Raw genomic sequence first — 11,548 nt, 5'->3', positions numbered from 1 at the left:
AGTGGTGGAGACTGGAGATAATGGCCGGGGCCTTTCACAGATGTTCCTCCCACACCCTTTTCTGACACAGAAATTGCCAGTTTTGTCTGATGTGGTTCATAGCTATAATCTCAGTCCTTGAGGTAGAGAGAGGCAGGAGGATCCGCCAGTCCAGCTACATGAGATCCTGGCTCTACAAAGTCCTGCCCACCTCTTCCTGCCACCTTGTTCCATGGCCCAAACTCTGACCTGGGCTCCTCAAAGTAACACAGCACTTGTAGGCCTCAATTCCCCTCCCAAGCCGTTCAACATTCAGGCCAGAAAGCTGGGCCCTTTGCAGGGGTCTCTTTACTTCTATCCCAGCCCCAAGCCTGAGAGCCTGCTGCGTACTTCCTCCTCCCCAAACCTCCCAGACAAGGTCCTCCTGGAAGCAGCTCCTGTTACCACATCTTGTAACCAGAACTGACAGCGCTGCCCCCTCCCTACCTCACCAGGAAGGCATCAGGGACTGAAGAGCCTCCCAGGACAGGCAGTCTCCTCCCAGCAGCACTAGTCAGGAAGCATCACCATAGCAACCCTAGCAGCAAACAATGGTATCAGAGAGGGCTTTTCCCCAAAGCCGCCCCTCCTGGCTCTGGCTCAGAGGAAGAATGGCCAGCAGCTGGGGAAGATCCCTCCAAACGCCAGGCATGGACAATGTGCCTCATGTCAGGGAGCCTTTACTGCAGGTAGAGTGGGGCCGCCTCTGCAGCCGCCCTTTCATGTGTCCTGAGCAACAGGCTTCTGGTACACAAACTCTTTTGCCTTCATCCTATGATATGCTAAGTTTGGAGCATGGGGAGGAGGAGGAGCCTGGCTAGCACGGGTGGATGGGGCCTTAACTAAAGCGCTTGAAACCAGAGATACTGTTAGCTTTGGGATTTTTGGGTTTTGGAGTGTTTGTGTGTCATAAACAGACCCAGAACTGCCCATAACATTCTCTGTTTCATATGTATCTTATACCCAGCCTGAATGTGACTTAACGCATGCAATATTTTTAGGATGTTTGATATTTGACCGATTGCAAAGGTCAAATGTGGAATTTTCTACTTGTGACACCATGCCCTTGCCCAGGGAAAAAAATCAGATTTTTCGGCATTTGGGATCTCTCATCTTCAGATTTCAGGGGGTCTGTTTTTGTTTTCTCGAGGCAGTCTTGCTTGTAGTCGTGGCTAGCCTGATACTGTCAGCCTACAGTAGTCCTGTCTCAGCCTTCCAAGGGCTGGTATTATAGATATTTGCCATTTGGGCCAAGTTTTGGATTTGTTTGAACCTCCCTATATAGTCCTGGTTGAAGTTCACGCCTAGGCCAGGTTTTTGTCAGATCTGTGGAAATCTGCCTCTACCTCCTAACAAGTTATTACCATGTATTGCCATGCTTGGGATCGACGAGGGAAGTTTGTGTTAGCTCTCAGGCCATGCCTCTGAGGTGCTGTTGCAGAAAGGACTTAGTTAGGTCCAGTGAGGCACGCCTGTAATGTTAGTACTCGGTGGCTTGGTCCACCAAGGCTACACACAAGATCTTATCTCACAAAATCAAAAGGAAGGAGGAAATAAACCTGCGAGCAAGCCAACAAGATGGTTCATGTAGTCAGGACGCTGGCTGCTACGCCTGACACCCTGAGCTCCATCTCTAGAACCCACGTGGTGGAAGGAGAAGATGGACTCCTGCAAGCTGCCCTCAGACCTTCGCATGCTGTGACGTGCAGTGTGTGCACATGCACTAGGTTTTAATGTTAAGGAAATGTGTGTAGGGGATGATGCTGAAGAAACTGGTGGGGTTTGGGAGTGGGTGAGAGGGAAGAACGATTGAGAGACTCTTCTGCCCTGGTCAGACTATGAACAGGCTTAGTCGTGTTTCACACAGCTAAGTCTGCTGAGGTTGAACACAGCTTAAACCTGAACTCGGCCACTTAGTTGAGGCCTCCTGTGAATTCCTTACTGTAACAGGGTCTTTTTTTTGGTTTTTTTTTGGTTTTTCGAGACAGGGTTTCTCTGTGGCTTTGGAGCCTGTCCTGGAACTAGCTCTGTAGACCAGGCTGGTCTCGAACTCACAGAGATCCGCCTGCCTCTGCCTCCCGAGTGCTTGGATTAAAGGCATACGCCACCATCGCCCGGCCGAGGGTCTTTACATCTGAAATAGGGGCTTTGTTGCCAATTTTGTCAGTTTTCTACTGCGGTGACAGAGTGCTAGTGATAACTGGAGAGGAAAGGCTCACTGGGGCTCATAGAGGCTTCCTTCAGTGTGCGGCCATTTGGCCTTGCTGCCCTAGACCTGTGAGGCAACTCATGGAGGGAGAACATGGCAAAGCAGGTGCTCACCTCATGGGCATCCAGAAGCAAAGAGGCAGGAAGGGCCCTGGATCCCACTGTCTCCCTTACGGCATGCTGCCACTAGGTCCCCCCACCTGAGATTCTCCCAATCAGTCCTCAGGCTGGAACCAAGTCATTTAGACCGGCCTTTGAGGGACACTTAGACAAACCATAGCAGAACTGGATATTTTCTCATGGAGTTTTAGGAAAGGAAGGGGCACCGTGTTTTGTGGCAGACAGAAAAGATAAGGAAAGAACATTCTAGATGCTTTCTAGCCCAGCTGATCTTTCCATGAGAAATGAGGGAAAAGTGCCAATGACAACAGGTAATAAGAAGACTGGGATGGAAAGCTACCTGGCTGTCCTTTAGGGAGACTTCCTAGGGTGTGACCAGGACCAGGAACAAGGGAAAGTATGTTGCTAGAATGGCTGGAATGGATCCTCCCCCTAGGCCTGGTGTGTCTACAGGGACACATATGAGGACGTCAGAACGGAGAGTGGTGTAGGAAGTGGTGAGGCCAATGAGATAACTCAGGGTAAGGCATTTGCACCAAGCCTGATACCTGAGTCCCTTAGAACCCGTAGTGGAAGGAGAGAATTGACTTCTGTAAGTTGTCCTCTGACTTCCACTCTCACACCATCACACACACACACTAAATAAAACTTCAAGTGTAGGTAGGACCTGGAGATGCTCAGTGTTTAAGAGCCAGGCTCCCAGCACCTACATGGTGGCTCACGCCATCACACACACACTAAATAAATGAAACTTCAAGTGTAAGTAGGACCTGGAGATGCTCAGCGTTTCCAGAGGAGCCAGGCTCCCAGCACCTACATGGTGGCTCACACCATCTCTAACTCCAGCCCAGGGCATCCGATGTCTTCTCCTGGCCTCCTTTGGCACCAGGCATGTATGTCGTGCACAAATATACACATGAATTTTTAAAAAGATAAAAAAATTTTTTTTATTGAGAAAAGGGAAAAAAAAAGTTTCCGCCTCCTCCCAGCCTCCCATTTCCCTCCCCCTCCTCCCACTCCTCTTCCTCCTCCCACTCCTCTCCCCCTCCCTCTCCAGTCCAAAGAGCAGTCAGGGTTCCCTGCCCTGTGGTAAGTCCAAGGTCCTCCCCGCTCCGTCCATGTCTAGGAAGGTGAACATCCAAACAGGCTTGGCTCCCACAAAGCCAGAACATGAAGTAGGATCAAAACCCCGTGCCATTGTCCTTGGCTTCTCATCAGCCCTCATTGTTCGCCATGTTCAGAGAGTCTGGCTTTATCCCATCCTTTTTCACTCACAGTCCAGCTGGCCTTAGTGAGCTCCCAATAGATCAGCCCCATTGTCTCAGTGGGTGGGTGCACCCCTCGTGGTCCTGACTTCCTTGCTCATCTTCTCCCTCCTTCCGCTCCTCATTGGGACCTTTGGAGCTCAGTCCAGTGCTCCAGTGTGGGTCTCTGTCTCTATCTCCATCCATCACCAGATGAAGGTTCTATGGTGATATGCAAGATAGCAAAAAAAGATAAAAATTTTAAATCCAAGATGCAATTATATATAATTTTTTTTTTTTGGTTTTTCGAGACAGGGTTTCTCTGTGGCTTTGGAGCTTGTCCTGGAACTCGCTCTTGTAGACCAGGCTGGTCTCAAACTCACAGAGATCCACCTGCCTCTGCCTCCCGAGTGCTGGGATTAAAGGCGTGTGCCACCATCGCCCGGCTATATATAATTTTTGAAGAGCAGAAGTTGAGAGAGTGGGAAATCAAAGCCAAAATTAATAACTAGAAAAAGAATGAGATTTGATAAGTCTATGGAAATGTTACGGAGAATATTATTTGGATTGGGGCAATTACTAGTCTCATTAAAGCAAAATACCTGACAAGCAAAATTAAGGGCCCTATAGTCGATCATGGTAGGAGTTTGTCGGCAGTCAGGAAGGTAAATGCTGGTGCTCAGCTTTCTTCTGCATGGTTGCATCAGAGTTAATGCGGCTCATTCCACCACAGTTAATCTACTCTAGACAGTCCCCTTCGAGCGTGCCAGAGACTTGCATCCTATATGATTCTCTATCCTGTCAAGCTGCCAATGTTAAGAGAGCTAGCTCAGTTTGTGAAGTGCTTGCTATACAAGTATTACGACCAGAGTTCAATCACAAGAACTTGTGTAAAACTTTTTGCAGGGAACTAGAGAGATTGCTCGGTGATTAAGAGCATTTGCTGCTCTTGCAGAGGACCTGGGTTAGATTCCCAACACCTACACGGCAGCTCACAACCATCTTTAATTCTGTTGGGTCCCCCAGTCTGCCCTCCAAGATTAACAAGCACACACGGCTCACACACATTCTTGCAAGCAAAACACTCATAAAATAAAAATAAATCCTTTTCAGGTAATAAAGTTTTAAGTGGTAACACTTAATAATCCCAGGGCTGGGGGTTGGGGTGGGAAGAGGTGGACTCTTGAGACTTGATGGCTGATGGCCAGTCTGTAGCCAGACCAATATAATTCCTAGACCAGTGAGAGATACCCTGTCTCAAAAAAAAAAAAAAAACCAAAACCAAAAACAAACAAACAGAAAAACAAGATGAGCAATATCCAAGGTTCTCTCCTGACTTACACACACATAAACACACGCACATGCACCCGCAGGGATGGTCTTATTCACGCGTATGCATACACACCTGATGACAGCGGGAATGGAGAGACACCTTTTTGTGGAGGTCATCTGCGTCCTGATGAGTCCTGGATTGGAGGCTGGCAGCTTGTGCCTGGGAAGGAGAGCAGGGCACTTCTTGCAGCATCCTGCTCTGCGGGCATAGCCCTTCTAGGCTCTCTTTTGTGTCTCCCTAGATGGTCCATGCCAGAGAATCCTTCCCCACCGACCAGACTTGGACTCAGCGTGAATTCTTCCTCCCCAGAGAGGCCAGAGACTTGCCAGGCTTCACCCAGCAACCCTACCACAAGCTGGCCCTGAAGCAGCCACCATACACAGAGATGAAGTCTAAGGTTCATCACCAGGCACGCTATCCTTGTAAGGATGAAACCAAACACACCTGGGGCTTTCACACCTGGCTCGATGTGGGGCGTCTGCCTGCCACCTTCCCCACCAGGCCAGACATACCCTATGACAGTAATGTCTGGCGCTGGTTGACCCATTCCAATGGCCACCGTTTCCCTGCTGCTCAACCTGCCATTCCTCCGCCCTCCTGGATGGGCCCACACAGCTTCCTGACCTTTATCAGCGCTACCCCCATCTTCGTGGACATGAACAGAAAGAACCAAGTGATTGTGAGAACCATGAGAGAACTGAAGGAGGTGGAGAAACTCAAGCTGAGGAGCGAACTGAGGGCCCCTCCACTCGATGCCCACGGCAATATTCTGCCCCCACCAAACTTCAAGAAGTAAGCTCACCCCTTCCCAGGCAGTGATCCCGCCCATGTTCATGTGCCCCCTCCCACAGCTTCCCAGTCCTGTTTTGGTATCTAATTTGCATCTCCAACTTTCCCCCTCATGGTCATCTGAGACGTTTTCTTCTGTGCAGTTGGAACTCACGGCCTTGCAAACACCAAACAAGGGTTCTGCCGTGGAGCCACACCCCCAACTGCTTCCTGAAAGTAGCTGGCCAGATGGTGCAGATGGAGGGGTGGGATAACGGGGAAAGACACTTGGTTATCTAACTAAAAATGGAGAGAGGGTACTATGAATTTAACTCCTGCTTGGCCTAGGGATACTGAGAAATGTAATTCGGTCCCTGGCTTTAAGAGATAGAAGAGACACCTACCACAGCCACACTATGCCTGCAAAACACCCACAGGGTGTGTGTGAGAGAGAGATGGTGGGTGTCATTGTTATATTTATTTTCTTCTATTGAGGCAGGATCTCACTAGATTGTCCAGGCTGGCCTTGACTGGCAATTCTCCAGTCTGTCTCTTGAGTGCTAGGATTACATATGCATGCCATCATGCCTGTCATTTTTTTCTTTTTAAGTTTTTTAAAAAAATTGTGTGTATGAATGTTTTGCCTGAATGTGTGTCTGTACACCACAAGTATGCCTGGTGCCTAAGGAAGCCAGAAAAGGTGGTCGAGTTCCCTGGAACTAGAGTTACAGACAGTTGAGAGTGGCCCGTGTGAGTGCTGGGAATTGAACTTGGGTCCACTGGGAAAGCACCCAGTATGTTTAACCACTGAGACATCTCCAGGCCTTCCTTCTTTCTTCTTTCTCTTCCTTTCTCCCTTCCTTCCTTCCTTCCTTCCTTCCTTCCTTCCTTCCTTCCTTCCTTCCTTTCCTTTCCTTTCCTTTCTCCTTTCCTTCCTTCCTTCCTTCCTTCCTTCCTTTCTTCTATCCTTCCTTTCCTTTTTTTTTAAAACAAGGAGAATATAGAATATATTACCTGCCCGATGCACAAGAGTATTAAACCCCCAGTAAATCTCCCCTCCTCATTTTTACAGCTGGAGTCTCATGTGGCCAAGGCTGGCCTTGAACTCATGATTCTCCTGCTTTCACCTCCAAAGTTCCAGGATTAGAGACATATACCACCACATCTGTCCAGTAAAGTCCATTATTAATAGAGGAAGCAGAAATGAAACCTGGGGTCAGATTTTTCAGACCCAGAGAGTATAATTTTGACAAGTGGCTTGGATTCTCCAGGCTCAATTGGTAAAGAAGGATCAGAAACACTTATGTCACAGGATAAGTATGAACTGGGTTGTCAGTATGTAAGAGAACCAAACCAGGAGCTTAGAGTACAGCTCGGAGGTGGAGTACTTGCTTATATGCCCAGGGCCTTGGAGTCTATCCTCCTCACAGGAAAGGAAAGATGGGAGAAAGAAATTGAACCAAAGTTAGATCTTATCTTGTCTGGGAGGAGAGGAGGGAGGGAGGGAGGGATGCATGCGGTGCCACCTTTCCTCCCCAGGGCTAATAGGTAAGTTGACAGTTCTTGGAGGGGAGACATTTCTTTCAAGGGTGGAGCCACTGCTAAGGTGCCCAGGTGTCTGTAAGTAATCCTACGGAAATGCAGTGGGCCGCACACACTAACTGGGAACAGGAAGGGGGTCCCTAGGAAAGGAAGACAAGAAAGGATAATGAGAGGGAATATGATTAAAATATGTTATATACAGGAATAAAAATACAATAAAATGCATTATGTATAATGTAATAAAAACTCTAGAAAGTTGATATTACAGAAATGTGTGGGCAGGCAGGACTCCTGTGAGCTGCAGTGTAGGTTAGAAGGTCTTCAGAGGGTTACAGAGGAGGGGCTAGAACCATCTAGGCCCCACTGGGGTGGTCTCAGAAGAGACAGACCTTAGAGGGAGCTGCTTGTGTGTGTGCGTGTGTGCACATGTGCGCAATGCTTGTGAGGCCAGAAAGGGGCATCAGATCCCTTGGAGCTTGAGTTACAGGATTTTGTGAACAACCTGGCATAGATACTAGGATCTGAACACTGCACTTCTGATAGAGCGCTAAGCCATTTCTTGACCACGGAGTCATTTCTCCAGCCCTAATAGAATGTTTTTCTTTTTTTGGAGACAGGGTGTTTCTATATAACCGCGGCTGGCCTGAAACTCACAGCTCTAGGATTAAAAATATATGCCATCATACCTAGCTTGAGGTTTTGTCTTGGTTTTCAAGACATGATTTCTTTGTGTTGCCTTGGCTGTCTTGGAGCTCAATTTGTAGACCAGGTTGGCCTCAAACTCACAGAGACTCACCTGCCTCTGCCTCTGGAGTGCTGGGGTTAAAAGCGTGCATTACCACCTACCAGCAGAGATTTTTAATTAAAAAAAAAAAGAAGAAGAAGAAAAACAAATAGTGAAGCCTAGGCTGCTCAGGGGAGGGCACTTGTTTAGTATGTACAAGGCCAGGTTTCACCTCCAGCTCTGCACGCAGGTGCACACATGGAGATTCAGCGGGTAAGCACTTGCTGCCCAAGCATAGGAACCTGAGTTCAACACCTCCACGCCCATGTAGAAACAGCTGGGCACAACCGTGCAGACTTGTAACCCCAGGGATGCTGGGAGATCTCCAGGCAGCTTCTAGGAGCTCACTGGCCAGCTAGCCTCACCGAAATGTTAGGCTTCAGATTCGGTGAGAGACTCCGCCTCAAGGGAGTAAGGCAGAGAGTGAGAGAGCAGGGTACTGAGAGCTTTCTCTGGCCTGCGCCGGCACCTGCACACGCCGCACGCATGGACCTTACACATGTGTGTTTATAGACATACACATTCAATTTTTAAAACATGGCACCAGAGTTTGGTGACTTCTTCAGGTGAGTCACATTGAGGATCCCGTCTCTCTCTCTCTCTCTCTCTCTCTCTCTCTCTCTCTCTCCTCTCTTTCTCTCTCTCTCTCTGTCTGCACATGAAGACTATTGGTAACTAATGTGTGGCTTGCAGGCATCTCAGAAAGATTTGCAATCATGAAGGACATGGTGGTGCATGCCTATAATCCTGGCAGTTGGAAGAGACTGAGGCAGGCGGGTCAGGAATTCAAGGCCACCTTTGGCTACTTAGTAAGTTGGAGGCTAGCCTAGACTACATGAGACCTTCTTTCAGAAAAGAGAGTGGGTGTGTGTTAGTTGAGTGAGCTCAGTTAGTTGACAGAGTGTTCGTCTAGCATGCATGAAGTCCTCGGTTCAGTGCCTAGCACCACATGAACTAGACACGGTCTGGCTACGTGAGATTCTATCTTAATCCCAAGGACCCTCTGCATAGAACTCAAGGTCTTATATGCGTTTGGCAAGGTGTCTACTAGGCTACATCCCTGGAGAACTTTACAAACTATCCCAGGGGTGGGGGCATAGCTCAGGAATATAGCTTCTTATTTACCATGCAAGAGCTCAAAGTTCCATCTCTGCACTAACAACAGCAACATTATTATAAAAATATAATAATAACAAATGAACAACAAAAAACAAAAAAGTTTCTGGGGTGATTGTCATGTGTAGCTGCAGCTGAGAACCTCGAATAAACCAAAGGTAGCCGACAGGAATATCTGCTGAGCCAGGTACAGAGCCTCTTGAAGCACAGAAAATCTGCTATTATTCAACCGTGCTGTTGTTTTTGTTTTGAAGTCAATTTGCTCCTGTTCAATTTAATACTACAGGCCAACGCGGAGGAGGAAGTTGCCTGCCACGCTACGCTGAGTTCAGCCGTCTTCCCATCTGCTCTGCATTAGTAGAAAAGAGAAGAATGGCTGGAATTTAGATAAAAAATAGAGTCAGGCGTGACGGTAGAAACCTCCGGAGGAGGAAGCAAGAGGATTTCAAGATGGAGAACAGCCTGGACTACAGACTGAGAAGGAAAAAAAGAAAGAAGGGAGCCAAGAGTGGAAAATCGGACTGGGGCGTAGCTCAGTAGTGGAGTGCTGGCCAAGTATGTGCAAGGCCCTGGGTTCAATCCCTAGCAACACATACATATTTAAGAAGAATCTAGGTGAGGGGCTGGAGAGATGGCTCAGCAGTTAAGAGCACTGGCTGCTACCCATATGGCAGCTCACAATCGTCTGTAACTCTAGACTAAGGGGATCTTATGCCTTCTTCTAACGTCCACTAGCACCAGGCTAACAAGTGGTGTACATGGCAACATGCAGGAAAGACATTCATAAAATATTAAAATTAATAAGCACAATAAAAATATGTAACAGGGGCTGGAGAGATGGCTTAGCCATTGGGAGAGCTAGCTTTTCTTACAGAAGACCCAGGTTCAAATCCCAGCACCTACATGGCAGCTCACAACTGTCTGTAACTCCAGTTCCAGGGAATCTGATACCTTCACACCAATGCACATAAAATAAAGTTGAATAAATTATATAAAAATATGTAACAGAAAGCATATTTTTAAAAAAAACTTAGGTGATATACTTACTATACAGTTATTCAAAGGATAAAAGGCGTACAGCTAGACATAGTTAAAATGCAGGCCAGCTGGTATATAGCTGATCCCCAGTAGCTGCTGAGAATCATCACCTGCCCTTTCCACCTCCCCCTACCGTGCCTGAAATCCTCCCTTGACTCTGCTGTCTCTGAACCACTTTCCCAACAGGTCTCAGTTCATCTCTGATGGCGGAAGGCTTGAGCCTTGGGGTCTCCAGATCCTACCCAACCCACTTCCCAATAATTTCACCAAGAACTGGCCCTGCCCAAACCCGCAGCCGCATTACCAGGAGAAGGCCCTGAAACTGGCTCGGCTGCCCTGTGTGCCCCTCAGCGAAGACCTGGTGAGGGACTACCAAACCCTGATAAAGAACCGGATTGCCATGCCCCTCTACTACCTGTCCAAGGCAAAACCTGCCAACACATCAGCCAGAAAGAGGAAAGGAAGCCCTGGATATGTCTAAAAGAGCCTCCCGGTGGGAGGAGACCAGAGTGGGCCTCAGGATACACAGCCTAGCCTGCTTCAGCAAGAAGCCTCAGAAGGCTGAGGACTCCAGCTTCTAAAGAATAACCTGCCATCTTCCAGCCTCATACCACCTCTGTTTCAGGTTTCTGGAGACATCGCTGAAACTCTGAATTGTTCTCTGTTTTCCTTGGCAGACTCATATTAGTATGGGAAGATTGGGGAAGAGAGAGGGGGTAGGGCAGCTAGAATTTCTGTAGGCTCCAGCTCTTAAGGTTAGAATAAGGAGTGGTGAGGTGTGGTGTGTGCGTGCGTGCGTGCGTGTGTGTGTGTGTGTGTGTGTGTGTGTGTGTGTGTATGTGTGCGTGCGCGCACATGCGCGTGCGCATGTGTCTATGCTGGGGTGAGGAAGAGGTATGGTAAGAAATGTGGGTAAGTAATTGCAGGTTGGGAATATAGCTCAATGGTAGAGCACTTGCCTAGCAAGAGTGAAGTCCTAAGTTCAATTCCCATCACACATACAAAAAAATGTTGTCTCTACACTCAGAACCAATACACAAGGACACTAGGATTGGTTAGCGGACAGAAAACTTCCTAGGCAGCCGGGCGGTGGTGGCACAGGGAGGGCTCCCTGCAGAATTTGGTCACAGGCAGTGCTGGAGACTCAAGCCTGAGGAAGGCAGCTGTTCCTCAGCAGGGCAAGAGCGGAACAAGGAGACTCCAGGTGTAGGAGGCACTGAGGCCCTTGTGCTCACGGAGAAGCACTGAGGGAACCAGGAATGTTAAACACACAGGCTTGGCTCTTCAAGGGGAGAAATGTATAACCCATTTTCCACCCAGAGTGTTGGTTAATAGCCTTGTGACCTTTGTGCTATCTGTATGGCTGAGACCACACCG

At 48.3% G+C, this 11,548-nt stretch overlaps 1 protein-coding gene across 1 annotated transcript; it reads left to right on the top strand.

Moving 5' to 3' along the window:
* The first annotated feature begins 519 nt into the window (after positions 1-519).
* Tex52 (testis expressed 52) lies at positions 520-10,652 on the top strand. Its single transcript, XM_075982663.1, has 3 exons — positions 520-707; positions 5,165-5,715; positions 10,358-10,652. The coding sequence occupies exons 1-3, from the start codon at positions 570-572 to the stop codon at positions 10,650-10,652; spliced, it is 984 nt and encodes a 327-aa protein (XP_075838778.1). The 5' UTR covers positions 520-569.
* The last annotated feature ends 896 nt before the right edge of the window (positions 10,653-11,548 follow it).

The sequence above is a fragment of the Microtus pennsylvanicus genome, chromosome 8 (assembly GCF_037038515.1).
Source record: "Microtus pennsylvanicus isolate mMicPen1 chromosome 8, mMicPen1.hap1, whole genome shotgun sequence".
In the NCBI taxonomy this organism is placed as follows: Eukaryota; Metazoa; Chordata; class Mammalia; order Rodentia; family Cricetidae; genus Microtus; species Microtus pennsylvanicus.
The sequence above is the reverse complement of the archived record's forward strand: the minus strand, read 5'-3'. Positions and strand labels throughout refer to the sequence as shown.

Coding starts and splice junctions, on each gene's coding strand:
- Tex52 (XM_075982663.1), top strand. CDS start 570: ATGGTATCAGAGAGGGCTTTTCCCCAAAGCCGCCCCTCCTGGCTCTGG. Junction 708..5,164: donor TCAGGGAGCCTTTACTGCAG/GTAGAGTGGGGC, acceptor GTGTCTCCCTAG/ATGGTCCATGCCAGAGAATC. Junction 5,716..10,357: donor CCCCCACCAAACTTCAAGAA/GTAAGCTCACCC, acceptor CTTTCCCAACAG/GTCTCAGTTCATCTCTGATG.